At 33.9% G+C, this 21,273-nt stretch overlaps 1 protein-coding gene across 6 annotated transcripts in view; it reads right to left on the bottom strand.

Moving 5' to 3' along the window:
- Nucleotides 1–11,302: 11,302 nt before the first annotated feature.
- The window catches only part of LOC149550411 (uncharacterized), a 78,974-nt gene continuing 69,003 nt past the window's right edge, over nucleotides 11,303–21,273 (bottom strand). Inside the window, exons 6-11 of one of the 6 annotated variants that reach the window (XM_089793427.1) lie at nucleotides 17,119–17,177; nucleotides 12,618–16,944; nucleotides 12,419–12,505; nucleotides 12,136–12,240; nucleotides 11,979–12,047; nucleotides 11,303–11,890 (exon numbers count right to left, since the gene is read on the bottom strand). In XM_089793427.1, coding sequence (XP_089649553.1) covers nucleotides 11,985–12,047; nucleotides 12,136–12,240; nucleotides 12,419–12,505; nucleotides 12,618–16,944; nucleotides 17,119–17,177 — 4,641 coding nt within the window. In that variant the 3' untranslated portion in view covers nucleotides 11,303–11,890; nucleotides 11,979–11,984. The remainder of the gene's footprint in view (nucleotides 11,891–11,978; nucleotides 12,048–12,135; nucleotides 12,241–12,418; nucleotides 12,506–12,617; nucleotides 16,945–17,118; nucleotides 17,178–21,273) is intronic. The other 5 variants (XM_089793428.1, XM_089793429.1, XM_089793430.1 and 2 more) reach the window with 5 other exon arrangements.

Genomic DNA, 21,273 nt, shown 5'->3' with positions numbered 1-21,273 from the left:
ATTGAGATAGATGGTTTTTCTAAAATTAGAAGTCTAAAGGATTCCCAAGATTTCACTGCTCTATGTAGTCTACTCACTATCTGATTCGATTGTATAAATTAAACAAAATCTCGGAAAATCTTATCAATTAAAACAAAACGGTGAGCAATCTTAGCAATGAAATTGAAAGAAGCTTCCTTGAGAAACGGCTATATAGTCTCTGGGATTATCATATATTTATCACATGTTATACGAATGCAGTTATCCTCCCAAAACAGACGGCAAGTTAGTCGATCAAGATAATTATTATTATTTATTCACAAACTGTTGCCCCTGATAAACCAGCGGGTTACATATCTATCTCTCAAGCTACATTTTAAGTTTGTTTTGCATGTTTTTCTTCAATTGTTTTTTGAAAACTAGTTTTGATTATCGTCATTATGTATTAAAAACTTTTCATTTATCGATAAATCTGAAAAATCAAATATGAGTTCTAATTTAATTTTGTATCAGGATGAAGCAATGTTGATTGGAAGAGGAGGAGAAAACAGAGATACGAAAACAGTGCTTCCATGTAAGCATACAGATCTCATTTTTATGCTGCTTAAAAACTTTGGATAAATTTAATTTGAGTTGAATTGCAGAGAATATTGAAATCGTCTATTGGTTGTGTAGAAAATTTATTCATTTCACAGTTAAAATAAAAAAAATTGTATACGATTTAGATTTCGTTACCAAAAGATACTTTGATCTAGGAATTGGATTTGTCCAGCATCTAATTTCTCGAGGTTTTGCAGTCAGATTTTAGATTACTATTATCTTCGTTTGTTGTTGTTCTAATGATACAAGATCTTTTTCTCTTTTTTATAATCTACCCAAAAAATTCTTACAGTGTAAATATGTTTGGCTGGTCCAAAGAATCTTTAAGAATCAGATTTGTTTAGATGATATGTTTTATTTATTTGATAGTAGGTTATGTCAGCGGGACTTTTAATAGGAAAATTATATACCTCAAAATTATTAAGTTCAATTTTATTTGATAAAGCTAAGTTATCGATGTTGGTTCTAATGTTGATGTTGGTTTGAATTTTTTTTGGGATTTTGGGTATATAGAGAGAGACTATAATTTATGTATGTAAATAAATATAAGAGATATACAAAAATATATCATTTTATAGCATGATATTTCATTATTGATAGTTCAAATTGAAATAATAGTAATAATCAATTAGTTCAAGACTCCAATACAATTTAAATTACAAAATCAAAATATTGTTCATGATTCAATGTTGATCAAGTAAGAGTCAAGGCTCAAGATTCACAAATCAAATCAGTCAATTAGAATCCTAAGGATTCTCAAAAACATCCACATTCTCATTATCTCCTTTTGTTGCAAGAGTTGCAAGTTCATTTGAACCAAACATGGTTCCACTTGTACGAAATGCACATGTCGTGATGTTATCAATATCATCATCTATCATTACAAAAAGATCCCTAAAATGTTGCATCCAAGTTTGCACATTCAGGGGCTACATTCCAAAGCTTGGTTGACCCTTCCTTGTATCCATCTTCCTTATGTGACAAAAGACGCAAGTTAGTATGTATATAAATTAAGTCCTTAACTTTCTTTGAGCCCAACTGATTGCACTTCACTGACTGGATATAGGAGTATGTACTCCAATTTTGTTCAGCAATAGAAGAACTTGCAACTTGGATAGTGTAAATAAAATTAAACATACAAATGAAAAGCAAATTAAAGAATGCTAAACAATAAATTGTAAAATACAATTGTTAAACAAAAATAAATGAAAACTTACTTGTAAGAGGATCTTGATTGCAAGAGGTTGTAGATTTTTGAATGATTGACCATACATGTACCACCATGTGATAGCTCTGATGTCATTTTGGTGATGTATTGCATATGGAGTAAGTTTTGATCCTGAAGCAAATAAGCCAAATTCTAGCCTCACCTTTTTGTTCATTTCATCATATGGGGAGAGTCTTGCAAATGCATTGTAACACCCAACAACAACTTCTTCATCCGCATATAGTGCAACTCTATCCGGCATTGCAAGTATTTCCTGGTTATAGTACCTTGGAGATAAGGCATATGTAAGGAGGTGCTATGGGGTAATCATCTTCACCCAACATTAATGATGAATGATTAATTCCACCTTATTGCATAAGGCTTTGCATTTTGTAGGGTCATTATCATGTGCTTGTATGCAAAGCTTTACCATGTTTCCATGGTGTCCATGTCATCATACACATCCCCCAAGCAAGGTGCATCTACTTTAGTAAAGCATAGCATAGTCACGATAGGCTTGGTGAAATCCAATATAAATTGCACATGAGCCAACCAAACGTCATCCAAGACCAAACCCTTGACCTTCTAGGTTCTCTTTGAATTTGAAGCCTTCCATACACCCCATTGGCTAGAAATAAGCATTTGGCTCAATGGCACTTAAACCTCGAGGAGTTGTCTCATAACAACAATAGGAGATGCAAATCTAGTCTCAACAACCAAAGCAAGTTGATGATATGACAATAAATATAAAGAAAAATTATATATAATTAACAATTTGATAATTGAACATGAATATAAAACTTATTCAAAATAAATAAATAAATGAAAATGACTAATTACAAGTTTAAATTTACCTTCAACAAATCCAACTTGGAGAATGCTTTGGATATGGCTTGTGACATGTGGTGTTTTGTCACAAACATTTGTATCTCCTCTCCCTATTGGTATATTTTCTTCACCCAATCTATTTGGGTGCCAATTTGATGCATGACCAAGTTGAGAGAGTGTATGTTGCATGGTGTCCAAAAATTAGTCATATCGAAACTCAACCAAAGCATTTGCAACCCTACAATTTTTGGCATTATGTGTGCCCACATTCCCACTGCCCACCTTCTCTATTGCCTCAATGAGAATTCTAGAAATGAATTGTGAATCCTTAACTTCAACCTCACAATCAACTGCCCTAAAAAAAATTTGCCCATTTGGGGGACATTACAATCACATTAATTAATGGTCAATTTCTTGTATCTTTCCATCCATCAAACACAATAGTTATACCAGAAGTTTTTCAAGAAGTCCTAATTGTTTGAAGAAATTTGTCTATAGAAATCTTTTCTTTTTGCAAAAGAGCAGTAAACACCTTTTCAAACCCAAGACTAGTGTAATCAGTTGGCGCTTTAAGGATGCTTACAACCATTTCCGTCCAACATAGCGATCTTACCAAATTGAAAGGAGGACCAATATCATAAAGGCAATGTGCAACTGCTTCATCAACAAGCTCTCATCTCCTTTTTGAATGCTTGATCTAATAGACCTCTTTTGCGAGTAATAATTTCTACTTCTTCCTCTTCGTCTCCCACTTGCAAGAATGTATGTTTGGAGGATGCAACATGATCAATGGGCACATTCACTATGCTCTTTGTGGATGAAAGTTTATACAAACTTATTTTTTGTTTGCTCACTAAATGATTAACCACTTCTTGTTCTTTTAAAAATTCGGCTAATTGTGCATCGCTCATCCTTTTTCCATATTTGATTCCTTTGTGAATCTTACTCCTTTACCAGTAGGGCCCATAAAATGAGCTTTGACCCAAGAATATGAGTTGTTGAGTGGTTTACTATGACATACATTGCCTTCCAAATGTATGACCCACCTCTTGAAACCTACGATAATATGTGATGTGTCTCCATAATGGAGATGCTAAATCAATATTGAAGTTATCACTTCGTTCACCTTGCCCTCTTGCTGAGCTTTGACTTCTAGTAGTGGTCATTCCCATACAATACAAATTATAAATTTAGTACGAAAAAAAATTAAATAAACTATTTATGTCAAACATACAAGTAAAAAAATACGATACAAAAATACTAAAAAAAGATAGGTAACCTTGTTCCTTCATTTCTTCAAAAAGAAAAGGAAAACTCTCGAAAAAAATTCTTCCAAAACTTGAATAATTCATCATAAAAAAAAAAAATCAATAAAAAAATCTCATGAAGGGGACCAAATGCTTACCTTAAATGCTTAGACATCCTTTATAGAGGCTATTAGACATCCTACGAATGATCATCTTCAAAAATAATGACCTTCCATTTTAAAATTCTAAAATAGAGACCAAGTGAGAAGAGAGCCCAGCTGTAAATAAAATAAGAAGAATGAGCAATGAATGGCCTCTTTTTAGGATTGTTTTAGAGTTTTCAGGGAAAAAAGATGCAAAAATATAATTTAAAAATCAATTAATCACATGCTTTTTAAAGTCACTTAAGTGACTAGGTGTCATGGGTGCTCTCAAGATGCGCTCAGATGTTGTATGTGTTCTCTCTGGATAGTCTTGGACGCATCCACAAGCACTGGGAAAGCTTCCAATATGAATGAGTACAACATCCATACACATATGAGCATCCTAACGCACTAGAACCAACATCTGATGATTTCCTTGACACATAGATATCTTAGTGATAAAGAGTATAAAAATAAATTTAAAAATTAGTATTATTCAAATAATAAAAAATTGAAATTATAATGAAATTGTCAAACTTAGGTGGATTGGAATAGCTTTAAAATAAAAAGGTTTAAAATTTAAGAAAGGAAAGAAATTAATAGATTAATAATTAAAAAATAAAAGATTTATAAAATAATTATAAAGAAAATTAGAAAATATTTAATATATTATACTTAATTTGTATGTAAAAAAAAGATTGAAGTCTCATAGAATACCAATAAAGAATGCTAATATGAGTTGTCAAAATTTAAAGAGAATAAAAATTTAATTTAAGAATAAAATAATAATTTTATAAAAAAATTAGTAAGTGTAGTCATAAGAGAAATAATAGAAAGTGGTGTACAAGGAAAGCAGACAATTGATCAAGAATGAAAAATCAATTTTATATATGATTAAAAATATTAAAATTATAATATTATGTTAGATGCATAAATTAGGATGAGTAATAATTAAAATAGTGTTTAAAATAATAGCATAGGAAAATCAAAAGGAAAGGTCTAATAGGGTCTTTTGGCATACTTTATCTTCTATTAGCACGCATGATGACAATATTGTGTGGACTATTGTTAGTCATCAAAGAAATGTTCCTTCTTTCTCCTCTTCTTAAACTCTTCCCAAATTCGTAGCTTCCTATTTTTAGGATGTGGTTGTAAAGGGTCAGCACCATAGTTTGTTTCATTTATTAATAAAAAACAAACTAAAAGTGTTCCTTTTATTAATTAAAAACAAACTAGGAGGCAAAGCCCACAAAGGGAAACAACTATAAAATCAAGAAGCATAATTTTTTAAATATTATGCAATTATATGAATAACCATTGTAGTTACACCTCTTAACTTCCAATTATATTTCAAATAAAAAACACATGTTAGTTCCCATTCATGTAGACAAGTTAGCAAATGTTATCTGCAGTTATATAAAATAGGATCAACTAACAAAATGAACATCCAATTTACATTATGAACTAGCACTTGCACCTGAAGGAGCAAGGGGTACGCTGATAGGTGGAAGTCTATATAAGATGGTTGCCTAGCATATTTTTGCACATATTTAATACAACATGAAAGGAATATAACCAATAGAAAAAGAAACATATTTAATTTGACATAGTTAATTATTAAATCCAAGATGGTTAAACTCATTTTAGAAACTAATTAATATAAGAAGATGAAAATAAAGATCTAAGATAAAAATCACAATGTTTCAAAATTATCCATTGATTCCATGGGTTACTTTATAATCAATTTTAAGTCGAAAGAGAATTTTTTAGATTGGCTCCTTATTTGGATGAGGGAGCCTATCCATACAATGAGGAAACCTTGGGAATTTTTTTAATAATTTAAAAATCAAAATAAATTAGAATAAAATTATTTTCCTTCATTTTTTATTAATTAACAATTTGGATGAATGGTGGTCCCTGCGTAGACATTACATAAAGTTTGCACATTTTAGTTTAACGTCCCTTTTAGTTGCATCAACTAGGTTCTTTAATCTAAGTTCTTGCTTAGTTTTGTGAAAGGTTAGAAGGATCTTTTGATTTGTCATTAAATATCGTCAAATTTCATCAGGTTATAATTAACATAGTTATAATTCAAGTTGTGTAGACAAAACATGCTACCCATAGTTGCAAACATGGTTGGAGGCACAGTTGTTTCAGATTCAGCTCTGTATTGGTCACTTGATTGCATAGGTATTGCGCAAGACAAAGGCACATCAATTTTATTTTTTAGTCTTACCAAAAAACGTTCATCAGGTTATAATTAACATAGTTATAATCCAAGTTGTGTAGACAAAACATGCTACCCATAGTTGCAAACATGGCTGGAGGCACAACTGTTTCAGATTCACCTCTATATTGATTACTTGATTGCATAGGTATTGCACAAAACAAAGGCACACAAATTTTATATTTGAGTATTACCAAAAAATGTTCTATAACCACAATTGCGTTTCTGGAGTAGTGGTTTTGCCCTTTACTAATTCAATTGGATAGATATGATATTTTTATGGAGATAATCTTAACGTTTAGGATGGATGCACTCTAAAGAGTTTCATGTTGTGAACTTTGAAAATTCCAACATTAATGGTTGACATTGGATATATGAAAATATGCATAAATTAGTAAATTGCATTGCATCGCCACAAGACGCATCTTTTCACCATACCTATAACACAACAACTTTATACATTAGGGAAAGATGATATTGGAATACATAAATGCAGCCAATTAAAAATTCAATGAAGTAACACACATAGAGTCATATATATTAAGGGAAAGCATGATATTGTGTACTTCTCTCTATAGTGAGAGTTGCTGCAATTAAGACTCTTCATTTTTTCTAATAATAGTATATGGATTATTTTTCATTATTGAATATCAATCAAAGGATAATGGTGGCTCTAAACTAAGGTTGTCTAGTGATTGAAGTCTTGATATAGTTGTAAAATTAAAACTTTGTCGTTCCATTGTCAACATCAATAGTATGAAGCATGCCTAAAATGTCTATACTTGTTTCTGAGATATTTTGTAAAGATTCAACGTCTATTAGAACACCCTCATAGTATGGGTCATATTTGATCTTATATTGTAATACAACCTAAACATGACTCCTACTTACTTACGAATAAAACACTATTACAAATGAGGTTTTGTCTCTCAATAGATGTAACCTTGGCTGACTATTTCACGTAAGTTTAGTTTTAGTGCTCTGAATTAATCCCATGGACTTTCTTGCACATCTAAATTCAAACATCAATAGCCCAAGAAATTACACACACACTTCATGCAATAAGATGGGAATAATATCAATCTCAAATCAAAAGAGTAATAACCTATTAAAAAATGTAGTGTGAAGTGCGGACATTGCAAGGTAGTAGAAACATCATTTCTAGATTCAGTCACCAATTTTTCAATTCACTAAAAAAATATCATAAAGAATTATATTGTTGGTAAAGATCCTCATTGGATTGAACTAAATGTAATCATAAACATTTAAATTCAATCACCAATTTTTTAATTCGCTAAAGATATATCATAAAGAACTAATTTGTTGCTAAAGATCATCACTAGACTGAAATAAATCCAACCATAAACATTTAAATTCACCAAATGTCTATTTTTCTTTTTGTAAGATTGACTTGTGGCATCCTTGGGAATTAAATAGAGATGCTTAGACTACAAGCTTTTCCTTAGGTTGGATTTTTATAATAGTAGTTAAATTTTAGCAATCAAGTTTATAGTTGGGAGGGATTCAATATTCTAAATTATGATTGCAGATTTGTAGAATTTTTCATCAAGTGTGATATCAAGGTACTTGGAGTGCACAATGTCTCTTCTATTCTTTGTGGGTGCCACTCATTTTATAGTCCTAGTTACACGATGATGTTGTTCATTTTTGCTTTTAGCACAACAATAATTTTATATATCTAATTTTCTTAAAATAATTACTTCAATAGTAAAAACACATAAGACTTATGTAGTGATAATTAGGTTCAATGATATACATATAGGTGGAAGAAGAAATTTGAGACACAAAACCATCCTTTGCCATGATATTTGTTACACATGTACTGTGAAATTAATATTGTAACATGATTTGACCATGGGTGAAAAATGGAGTTATTTATTATATTCAAAATGGATTATTATGGGATCTTGAACCTTGATTTTCAGGATATATATTTAAATACTTTCTCTAACTAGCACAGATCCATATAACACTATCAATAATTTTAATCAGGAATGTAACATGCGCACATTTTTTGTTACTCTTTGAATAGAGATTTTCTCTCTATTATTCCACTTGTACATTGATATATGCAAGACACTCATCTAATTTGGAATTTATGTGAAGGTATAACAATAAACCAAAGGTGTCAACAGATCTAAGCATTGATGTTGATGAGATCTAAAATTTATGCAAATAGATAGGACCCATCTGCATCATTTTGCTACCTTTGAGTCTTGAGACTCAATTGCCAAAGTGAAACACAAATTGACATGACTACAATTTTTTCATAGAGATGTGTAGAGATACATGTTTCATTGATACATCTAAAATCCCTCATATTCTAATAAAATATTTCCTTTGCCCTTTTGAAAATTGAAGATATTTACTATTTGTGAAGTGGCTTTTTTCTAAATAGATTCTATTATTTTGAATTTCTTAGATTTGTGTTCTTTCTTAATAATGACATGTATGCAATAGGGTAAATTTATTTTATGCAACTATCTTTGAATGCTTAAATTGATATTTAGCTACACTAACAATGAATCACAACACATGATCTAACCTATAGATATGTGGAGTAATTATCACACTACCCTTCTCAACACTACTTCCATACATCAAAGTTTATAGATACATAAAAATGGATCATTGTCTCTCAACAATTTGATAAATCTCTAATATTTTCCTTGTGATAATTTTCATTGCCCTCTTCACATGAAAGCAATGGAAATTACACAAAGTTACATGGATGACAATTTTTCCTACCCTTAGTCTGGAAATTATATTTCATAAAAAAGTATTTAGAATTCAAGAATATAAATGGATCTCGTGAATGTGTAAATCTCATAGAAATCATAGCTAACTTGCAAATATCGTCTTATAGATATGAAAATAGTATGCAACTTCATTTCAAGCATTATGTAGACCAATATCTAGAGTTGTTGACCAAAAGGAATATAGATAAATGTGTTTCTTTTGAAAGCTTGTGTTGATAGTCTTCTCACCAATATGAAAGAACTAATTCAAGGTTTACATGTTTGTAACAAAAATTATGCAATAAGTTATATGGTTATCATGTATTAATTAAATGTCATATTTGTAATATTCGTGAAATAAGGGAATACATTTTTAAAATGATAATTATGTAAAAGATTTCAAATCAACATTGGATCACATCTATGATCTACAATATCTACAATAGAGTGAAGACAAGATGCGTACCAGTTACAACATAATATGATGATGTTAGTTATATACTTATTTGCAATTTATTTTTTAATAAATTGGTCAATATCACTATTAAATATTATTATTAACTTTTTTTTAAAAATCTCTAGAAAGTTATAATATAGTATATTGATTTTAGTATTGTACATTTTTAATAAATAAGATGGACTAAATAATTTGAAATTTTCCTATTAAATATTATTATCAACTATTTCAAAGATATTAATAGTTATAATCCTTTAGATACTAGATCAATTATGTTGAATTGACAATTTGTTTACTAGTGACCTTCGCTAAAATATGTCATCTAATTTCAATAGTTAGGTTGAATTGCCTTTTGAAATAGTAATTGGATAATTTATTGTTCACACCTACTAATTTATTTAGGGTTCTCCTCTATAAATGATGTCGTGCCTATGTCATAATTTTGTATGAAAAGATAAATGATGGCGTGCCTATGTCGTAAAGAAACATGGGTCAGTGAGTTTGACTCAAAATCACAGTTAAATCCTGATAGCAATATCACAAGATAAATGATGATAGAGAAAAACGTTTGAAGAGTAGGGTGTACCCAAATAGCATTTGGTACAATGTTTGTCGCTACGCAATTAAGTGATGATAATAATAAAAACAAAAGAATGTTCGATGTTAGTTGCAATGGCCAGACGATTAGTCTGCCACGCAAAGCAAATAACACTCTCAAAGCCTGCTCACTCCAAACACAAGCAAACACGTTTATTTACTTCTTCCCTATATTAATAATTAACCCCTCGTACTTTTTAGATTTTCCTGCCAAGTTAGGAAGAGTCCGCACCAACACACTTCCCCATATTCAATTAAAAAATTCTAATTGAATTAAGGATATGCAGGATTTCCACTACACGTCTAATTCAAAATCATAAGAATCATCAATGATACTAATGTTCTGATTTATAATGCACAGCTGCAATCATTACATTTCATGATATTCCATATTAATCCTCGAACAGAGATTCTAATCCTGATTGAAGAACACAATTTGTGAACTGAAATTGCATATTGAATTAGCGATTTAAGGGTTAATATAATTGCAGCTTCCAAAAGATATGACCAAACATTTAACAGTAAATTAACTCGACGAAATATGCGTCTGAAAGAAGTCAATATACAGATCGCACAAATCATTTAAAGATCTAATGAGATATTAAAAGATCTAGAGATCGAATAAATATAGTCGGTGTTGAATATTGATACAGGATTCACATTAATTGTTCATTGAGTAGTTTTCAACAGTGAATACAACTAATGATATCCGGTTTCGGTTTCAATGAACGGACAGGTTTGAGCGAAATGCCCACCTGTAATAGCCTATCGGCTAATAGCTATTAAGCCTGACATTAATTTACACTTTTACATAACGGTTGGACCAGATTTATAATTTGCATTATAAGAACTCTTACTCAGAGTGGACCATATGTAACAATTAACGACTCCCAAAGTAAAGTTCAGTGACGTCATTTTTCAGTTTTTGGCTTCTTTTCCAGCAACATTTTACATCTGCAGAGGAATTTGGATACCCCGTCTGAGTTGGGAAAAACTACAGAATAGAATTTGCTGAAATTTTTTATGCACTGTGAAACAGAACTATACAATAGTTCATGTCCTCCTACGAGTTCGACTTTTGGCAAAAAAAACTACTAATTGCTGATGCCAGTTGCTTGGATGTATTTCTATGCTTCTCATCTTAAACAACTTGGATTCCCAATAAGAAAATTAGTCGCAATATGGCTAATTCAGCTCTTTTAATGAATAATAAGATTGGCAATATTGTCTATTTTATCTAAAAATTGCAAAAAGCGTAGTCATACAACCACCTCAGAATTATTTCATTAGCCCTTGTAGCGGGAGTGCAATATGATAGTGCAAGTCACTACATTGGACAGAAACATGAATAACCCTCATGCTAGAACCGCACCATGAAGCAATAGCAACCAAGCTTCACAGTATCATCTTAGAAAACCTGCAAACTACTATGACACAACATACAGAAGATTATACAGATATTGTTACAATCGACCGGGCTGGACACGAATTTATAAACATTTGTTCGAGATTTTGGGAAACATTTTGAACTATCATACATTGGCTTTATTGGAAAATTCTGGAAAACCACGTATATTCATGAATAACTTCAATTCATGCCTGGACAGATCGGATGCCTGATGAGTTATGAGCCTCGGATGGCTTATTTTACTATCTTGTGGAAAACATATAAATCAGGTGCATACATTATGATCAACATGATCAATAATATATTGGATGGGATGTCTTGGGTTGCATCCTTTGCTGGGAAAATGAAACCAATCGTTCAGAATTCAGCCAGCTTTTCATAGTACAATTTAATTACAGATGCATACATCAAGAGAGCTCCATATAATCTGCAATCTGACTGGAAAAATAAAATCATTACTACAAGGAATAAATGTGAGAGCCTTTATGTACATTTCGAGACAATCAAGCCGTTTATGAAAGATTACCTTCAATTAAGTATCACTCCAATCTTCATCGTCTTCATCATCTTCATCACTTCCAGCAAACGCCTGAAACTGACAAGACCAGTTAGTTAAAACAAAAAGTGTCAAAAAACAATTAGTGAGGACTAGCAATAAAACTCACAAATATTTTCTCTCTTACCTGCCGGATTGCATTCGCTTTTTCTAAGATCGCAGCCACATTAATATTTGTTGCAGGCCTTGGAATACTTGGCTTCACCACAGAAGTATGTCTCAGATTGAATGACTGAAAATTGACACAAACCTTGTGTAAGGTTAATATTCAAGCATGTATATGGAATAATCAGCCACCACAGACAGGAAAAATGAGGTAAGAGGTCATTGCTAGAAGCCAACAATACATAAAGGAAAACATGTTAAACAAATTAAAGTTATAATCCACGTAGAAAGATGTATTTGCTGACCCGGGTTCTTATTTGTTCCAGCAATTCTTCTCTTTCATCTACAGGTTTTGCACTTACAGAATGAATATCTTTAGGAACTTTCTTAAGCTGCACAAGACATCGCAAAGCAAATAAGTATGAAAAATGGAGTTGAAGATTGAAATACATACAGGAAAACACAATTTAGAATAAACTCAAACCATAGACATGAGAAAACTACCGTGGCTTTGTCATGTGCAGCAATGGCCTCGATGAGTGAATCCTTTTGTTCATTAGGGGACATCGGTACTGCAGGCGCAAAACTTGAAGAAGGATCCTGAATCATACTGGTCATTGTTAATGGAGGAAGTGCAGGTGGAGTTGGTGGTTCACCTCCTAAAAATGTCAAAGAAGACATTTGGTGGGACTTCCCAATCTGCATCTCCATTGGAGGAAGAGGGGGAGTTGGTGGCAACTCATGAAAGTTACTCTCTGAATTGGGTTCTAAGGTGGAGGTTAAATCTAATGCCCCTGACTCAATTGCAGAAGAATGGCCCCTAGGTAAATCTAAATTTTTGTGACAAATTTCTAGAGGTGGTGACATGTCGTTCCAATCACATTCTGAATTGGGTTCTACGGTGGAGAATGTTTGAACTGATCCCTTCATATCTAAAGGAGGAGTGTGGCTCCAAGATAAATCTTGATTTCCATGAAAAGTCTCTTCACCAGAAACAGGGGAGTGAGGCTCACTAATTGCAAGAGACCTTGGAGATGATCCTAGAGATATGTTGCGTGAGTGTGACAAACTTGATTCTGCATCTGCACTACTATATTTGAGATTCAACAAAGAATTCCTGGTTGTCTCTGGACTTAATGAGCTTGTTCTAGATATTGTTGATAAAACTCCCGGTGAACCAGTGTCCGCATCACTGACTTCAGTTCTTCCAGAAAAGACTTGAAGTTCATCAGTAGGTTCTAGAGATTGATTGTAAAACTCATGAAAGGCTTCTGGTGAGGATTTCCCAAATTCCTTCCAACCTTCATCTTCGGATTCGCCATCAGTATCTATCACTTGTGAGAAATGCATCTTATCTGAAAGAGCTTCAGATGACTTTCTTTTTCTGTGTGACGACAAGGAACCCATTATCCCAATGGTTTGATTCACATCTGCCTGATGCAATGGAATTGCAGGTTCTGGTAATAAATGGAAAGAGGAAGATAGATTATCACGTTTGCTTTCAGATGCCTGATGTCTTTCAATACTCGGAGACTCAGAAACATGGTCACTGCTCAATGAATACATAGAGAGTGGTGAATCGGAACCAGGAGGGAAGGATATTTTTATATGCTCAAGAGGAGGTGAAGGTAGTTCACTACCATAGACTTCAATTCTGGGTAGGTTTTTTGGTGATTCTGCATGTGGCTCAGCATCAACAGTCTTCACTGGCGGTATGGATGGAGAAGGCAGTTCAATGTCGTGGTCTTCTGTTTTGGGTAAGTTTTTTGGTGACTCCACATGTGGTTCAGCACCGACAGGCTTCACTGGTGGTATGATATGAAGAATATGCATGTCTTGATCAGCATGAAGAGAACTTATATAAACCGTCTCAGAAAGTGAATTTGCAGAAACTGAGGAATTGAATTCTTCAGTAGATGCTACAAGGTGATGATTGTCATGAGACCCAGCATCAACATTTTTCTCAAATGAAACACCATCACTTCTGTTCTGGACAGATTCAGAATGACCCAGAGTTGCATTAGGCTTAACTGGTGGTATGGCATAAAGAATTTGCATTTCTGCTTCCACATTAGATGAACCTGTATGCATTTGCTTAGAAAACAAGTTTGCAGAAGGCGGGGAACCCAATAACTCAGTTGGTTCTCTGAGATAATGATTTGAGTCAGACTTGATGCTTTTACCATTCTCATATGTCCCACAATCATTGTAAAGTTTCAGGGATCTGGAATGTGGAGGGTCATCTGGAAGCACTCCATTATTGATGGAGGTCTCAACCTGAGAAAATTCAGTAGATAGCTCTTTTCTGCGAGCACTGTCTGCCTTACAAGATAGAAAAGGGAATTTACTAGCAGAATCAACAGCCACAGTTTCTTCTGAATGAATATTCACTTCCTTCATGGGAATATCATCAACAACACTTCTAAATAGTATATCAGTGCCATCAGAAGAGACACTCTGATTAACTCCCGAACAAACAATAGAGTCCTCTATAATAGATGCATTGCTTGAATAGTTCTCAATTATCTGATTGCCTTGGTAACCATCGAGCATATTTGACTGAGGGTGGATGTCAAGAGATCTTACATATAATTCTGATTCAGTGCTTTTGGATTGTGCCAGATCACTGTCTTGGAATCCTCCAACTGACTTTGGAGACTCTTCCTCATGTGTATATTCTCTAGGCTCTTCAAGCTCTCCTGCAACTATTGCTTGCATTGCAGATGAAACAAGATGGAGGGACTTATCTAGACAGCCTTTTTCATCTATAAAGTCAGAATCCAGGTCAGTTGCAATATATTTATCATTTAAAGGATCTTGAGGTTTGCTTTCAGATGAGTGTTCACCAAATTCAATATTTAGATCAGATTCAGCAGATGACAGTCTACTTAGCAATTGGACATATTGAGTACCAGAAGAATCATTATTTATGGAATCAAGCTTTTCATTTTCCTCGTCATTGGCTTGTAAGTCAATGTATTTTTGGTTATCTTGCATTATGCCATTCTCAATGCTGCCAGCCAACACAGAGTTACCAACTGGCTCTAATGTATTAGAACTAGGAAAGCTACAATAATTACCATGACTCTCATCTTTATGCACCTCGGGAGATGATGTTCGCAGATTGCCACCAGACTCCATGTCCTCAAAGCATTCAGGAGTCACATCTGGTTCTTTATGTAGAATTTGCAATTCTCCGGTGGCAAGAAGAGATGATTCAAAAGTTGGGAATCTGAAGGACACTTCTGCATCATCAATTCCAGTAATGGATGCATCAGTTGTGAAAGCACCAGTTCTATCTTTATTTTGAAATGTTGAGGACAATTCTTCATTCTCAAACTTATCCATCCCAGAGTTGCCAGCAACTATAGTGGATTGACCATCAGCAACATGTAGCAAGTCACTACCATCAAGCATCTCTTCTTCTGCACTTACATCAGCCTCCATCTGCATCTTCTCATCCAGAAGTGTTTGGTAATTTTCAAGAGCTTCTAGGCCTTTCTCAAGAGCTTCTGAGTGAAGTGAAATTTCGTTGTCAAAAGAATATTCCAAGCCCTTGGATATTCCAACGGATAAATGTTCAGGGTAGAGCCTTCTGTTCTGGTCTACATTTTCAGAAGTAAATTCTGATGTGTTATTCAGTGTGTATGGAATTGATTCATCATTTGAAGAAACATCTTTCGGTTTGCTATTGAAAAAACCCAATGAATTTCCTATATTTGAAGATTTATCTAATGAGTCACAATTGTTCAAGGCAAGATCTTCAGCATCAGTAAATACAGAACACTCAGTGTGCAACTCATGCACCTTCTCATCTAAACGTACTTGTGCATTCTTCCAAATCTCAGAGTGCAATGAATTTCCATCATCAAAAGCATAAGCCAAGTCTTCTTTTGATGATGCAAGAGATAAAGGTTGAGAATCAAGCCTCCTGCTTAGGTCGACTGCTTCAGAATTGTATGCTGATGTGGCATTCACCGTGTTTGATACTGATTCTGCACTTGACGAAATATCTGCAGGTTTGTAGAAAAATTCTGACGAAGCTTCTACTTTTGAAGATTCATCTGATGAGTCACAATTGTAGAAAGCAGTAGCTTCGGCATTAGCAAATTCAGAATACTGAACTTGCTTCTTGTATGATTCTCTGCCTGTTTCTTTATGCTCTGAATTTATGTCAGAATCAACCTCCTGTTTTGTTTTGCTTTCAGACTCTGTCTCAGTTTCAGATTCCATGGTAGCAAGAGCATCCATATAATTCTCAGGTTCACTGGCTACATCATCATTCTCATTTTCAACCACATGAATGTCAGGTTTTCTTTCGTGATGAACCAAAACATCCTTCTGCTCTGATCCAATTGTGTTCTGAGGCATTCTTTCTGCATCCATCTCGACACCAATCCTCGGTGACTGAGACTCTGTAGAGGAAGCCATAGTAAGATCATTCCTCGGCTTTACACTGGTAACAACTCTGACTGCAGGTTTTTCTTCCCACCCACGAGAAGATGATTCATGGCCCTCCTCATTAGATAAAGATTTATTGTAAGTATCTTCAACATAATGTTTGTCTATTACTTGATCCCCAACATGAGATGCATTCAAAGGCTTTGAGTTCAACTTTTTGTCAAGCCCAATGACAAAGTCTTTGTGCCTATGCTCATCTTTCCGAGGTGAAGAAATATTTAGTGTACCCTTCATATGATATCTTTCAATTTGCTGTTTCAGGAGAGGAGATTTATCAATCTCTTTAGACTTCAGCTTTTGATTTGACATGTTTACTGTGCTGCTGGGCACACGCTTTGGATGATCAAGGTCTAGAGATGAATATCTAATCCTGCATTTATACATGGTCCAAATCAACATTAAGTTAGCCTGTTTAACTCAATCAAAATATATTGAGATTCAGCATAAAGACATTATAGTCAATGGAAAGCACATCTCCAAATATAAATATCATTTTACTTCCTTGCCCAGTCCTTGGCAAAACCAAAAAAATAAAATAATGGACCTGCCATTAACAGGTGTAACATCTGCAGAGTCACCGGTTCTTCGTCTCCGTCCTTTCTTCTGTAATTAAAAGTAAAAGAGCAAGGCAACAAATAAGAACTGTTTCTGGAGTAAAAATAACAAAGAAATAATGGGAAAATCCATAATAGAAAACTATATAAAATACATCATTAAAAAGAACTAAGGCTTCAAATTTGAATAGCTTTAACATAAACTTGCAATGAACAATCTATGGTCATAAACTACATTGCAAGCACAATTAGAAATTGACTATAACAATTACCAAAGGTCAAAGCCATAGGTACACATTTATTCACACATGGTCAGCAATATCCATCTGCGATGAAAGAGTGAGAAAGATAGCAAGATGCATTATCACAATCGAAATTACAATGTCACTTCTTAACAGTGTAACACTGGCGACAGGGGTTGTTGAAATGGGGGGGCGGGGATGAGTTTCCAGGACGAAAAAAGGGCCTCAATTTGGGGATGGTGGGGGAATGGCAGGGGCACAGCAGTGGGGGGATGGGGGAAGGGTGCTGCATACTATACATATAGAACATGAAATGCTAGTTATGAAACAATATTTCAGTATGACATACCAAACTGAACTACTTGCACATAGCAAAATTGCAACACGAACTAGAACTAGTGAACATTTGACATAGTAACATAGTACATACCCAATAGTAACATTCAAAAATCTAAATTCAATTAGAAATCCATAATATCAGCAAATAGGTTGTATATTAGTTCTATCTAATATCAATTGTATCATAAAGATGGTTACAATGAGTAGCATCATGAATGACATGAATCGTGATCAATATCAAAATGAGTAGAAAATTGTGTCACAATGACAAAATGTAATGATGGGAAGCCTCTAATCATCCCCCAGGACAAAGTCCTCAAACATTGGAACTACTGGACTCCCCATGCTCAAGTTCCACCAAAGGAACACCAACCCACCCTACTTTTGTTTCTACTGCAATCTCATCCTCGCCAATCTAAGATTGATCTTCCATCTCCACATCCCATCTTGTTGTTGGGCTCTCTTTTTACATGTGTGCCCTATGATCTACATGATACGCAAGACACGGTGTAAAACAACTTACTTCTCTGCTCTCTTAGAGGTAAGTTTGTTCCTCATAACAAAGTCAATGAAACACCCAAGTACCCCTAACAACCCCAAGCACCCAAGCACCCAAGATGTAGTATCGGACACCTCTAATCATCCCCCAAACCAAAGTGCTTATTACTGAAACTACTGGACCCTCAAGCTCAACTTCCAACAAAGGAACACCAATGAACCCTACATCTATTTCTGTTACAATCTCATCCTTGTCAATCTAAGATGGATCCTCCATCTCTACATCCCGTTGTGTTGTTGGGCTCTCTTTGTACACATGTGCCTTGCGGTCTATGATGTGCAAGACACTATGTAAAACAACTTGCTTCTCCACTCTCTTAGAGGTAGGTAAGTTTGTTCCTCTAAACAGAGTGGATGAGCACCAAAGTACCCTTGACATCCCCAAGCACCCAAAAACCCAAGCAGCGCGGCAGCAGGTGCACTGATGCTTGGGTGGCAGCGGGGATATGTGGGTACTCCAATTACCCCATTTGGGGACATCCCTGCACCATGTACTCCTGGGTTTTAGAGTGGCTGCACATCCCCAAATTCCACTACTCCTTTATTTGCTTCAATGTGACAAACAATACATCTAACAATTTAAATGATTAATTGTTAAACATCAATGCACTTGTGTTGCCCTTTGAAAAGTATTATAGAATGACGTTAAGTTTGGAATCCCCAGACATGCATAAGCATTAAAAATTAACATCTAATGAAGTATTTGGTGCCAATGACTCTGATAGACTAGAGGTCATTCAAGAGATCTTTGTCTATCTAGATTCTAGAGTATTATATTCATGGACTTCAGCGAATAAACAGATTGTTGAGTTTGAATATCAGAGTCGTAAGTCAAATAAATAATTTTGGTTTATGAATAGTTTCTATATGCTTGGACTTGAGTTTGTTGGTAAATTTTTTGAGTTCTTTAGTGTTTCAGAGCGTGTATTACTTTAAAGATGGAAACAAAGAGTTAATTTTGTGTAGCTTTTAAAAATATGATGCACCTGGTATGAATTCCTATAACTATGTCAAAGAAATAGGCAAACCATTATTCACTAATTATGACAAAAATAATATACACTGAAGTAAACAACAATAGAATCTATTAAATGTCTTTTCAATTCTATTTGATTTATCAATTGGATTTATAAACATTAGATTTAGATAATTTGTTATCTTAGGTTTTGTTTTTTTTTGGCCTTTTTGGTGGGAACCTGTAGTTTTCATGTGCTATTATAATTAGTTTAACTAGGACATTGTGGAAGATTACATAACTCTCCCATCAAAATGATACAAGCCATTTGCAACACCCAAGAAGATATTTGACAAAATGTGACCTTATGAGCCTTGACATGTTTCCAAAACTCAGGGGGCAGAAAGGACTCGTTGGGTTAATGGGAACGAAAAGATTCAAGGTTTTTGCAATTTAAAGCCACAACAAACTAATGCAATCTCCAGAAACACATGAATCAATGTCAGAATATGTGGCAGAAGTCTTCTCAGTATAATGATGAGTCATTAATTTGCTCTGAATAATAACATTATTAAAAATTAATCATAATACCACCCACCACAATAGTGATAATATAAACAAAGATGTAAACTTGGTCAAATGAAGATGTTGAAAATGTAAGCTTCCACAAATTGATCTTATATGCCTGTGCCTTCAATAGAATCAAAGACTTCAACAAATCCACTAAGTGGGGATTGACTGAGACAATGAAACTGAATACCATATTGGCAAAAAAAATTAAAATATATAAAGTGAATTGGACATGCAATAATTTGATTGACCTAACGAGGTAGAAATTTGTTGTGCTTTAGAAATACCAGTATCCAAGTTATGGCTCCTTTGTTACCAAGCTTAACAATATGTTTGCTTCCATTCTTGAGATAGTGGTATGGATTATCAGATGCCTTCTTCAACATATGCCACAAATAGTGGGTGGAAGTTTATAGGATGCATACTTGCTCCAAGACAACACACTTGTATTCTCATATTAATAACGAAAATTATTTATAAGATAGAGATGCAAGGTAATTACTAGTTTGACAATAAATAATGAGTGATATCGTACCTGCAAGACTGTTTCTTGGTCCAATATTGTACTCATTGTAAGGCAGTGAAGGCCACTGAGAACATGTGGCCATGTTGAATTGAAAGAGATGGAATGATACTGGAAGTCATTTTGTGACAACATATATTGCAAACCTATTCATGAACATGCATTTAAAAGTAATGGTGCCACATATTCAACAAAAAATAAAGAAATTTTGACTCAACAAAAGATGGCTGCTTAATACAACACCACAAGGGGTGAAGGAGCCCCAACTCATAGTATGACGGCTGGGAGTGTTTATTTCCTGCTATAATTCAACTTATGGCTTCAATATCACAAATCAAAGGCTGTGGTGTATCATGCAGGTCATTGTATTTGTGTCTCATTTAATGTGTTTGTCAGCTTGCAAATGGATATCTATAAATGTTGGAAGTATGATGATATCTCAGTCTCTTTTGTAATGTTATCTAAATGTTTTGAAATCTACTCAACAAATTGTGATAACAGCTCAACTACTAGGAGATCATCGTGTGATCCATTACATGGACAAGTTTATTGGCCAATGAACCCATAAATTTCTTAAGTTAATAGTTTATATTTTGCTGTATTATTAAAAAACATTTTTGAAGCCACCATGTTGCTTTGGACTCAATCTAAATGTATTTGAATTTTGTACTTATAAGGTACACAGTAATCATAGCAAATATTTATGTATTGAAATATATAATATAATATTTAAGTTGACAATATATAATAATCTTGTGCTTGTACCCAAGATAAAGAAACACGCCACTAGCTGTTTCACTTATATAATAAACATTGGAGAAACATTGTGTAGTGTTATTGTCTACTGCTTAGTGTCAAGAGTAGTTTCAGTATCAGAAAGCTTCCCCATATAATTTGATGAGAGGGCTTGCCTCACACATTGGCCTGGTTTGACCTGTTTGAAAGGAGACAAAATAAA

This window comes from Cupressus sempervirens, chromosome 7 (genome assembly GCF_028749045.1).
Source record: "Cupressus sempervirens isolate cs-2001-9-10 chromosome 7, ASM2874904v1, whole genome shotgun sequence".
NCBI lineage: Eukaryota > Viridiplantae > Streptophyta > Pinopsida > Cupressales > Cupressaceae > Cupressus > Cupressus sempervirens.
Note: the sequence above shows the minus strand (reverse complement) of the source record. Positions and strands in the feature narration are given on the sequence as shown.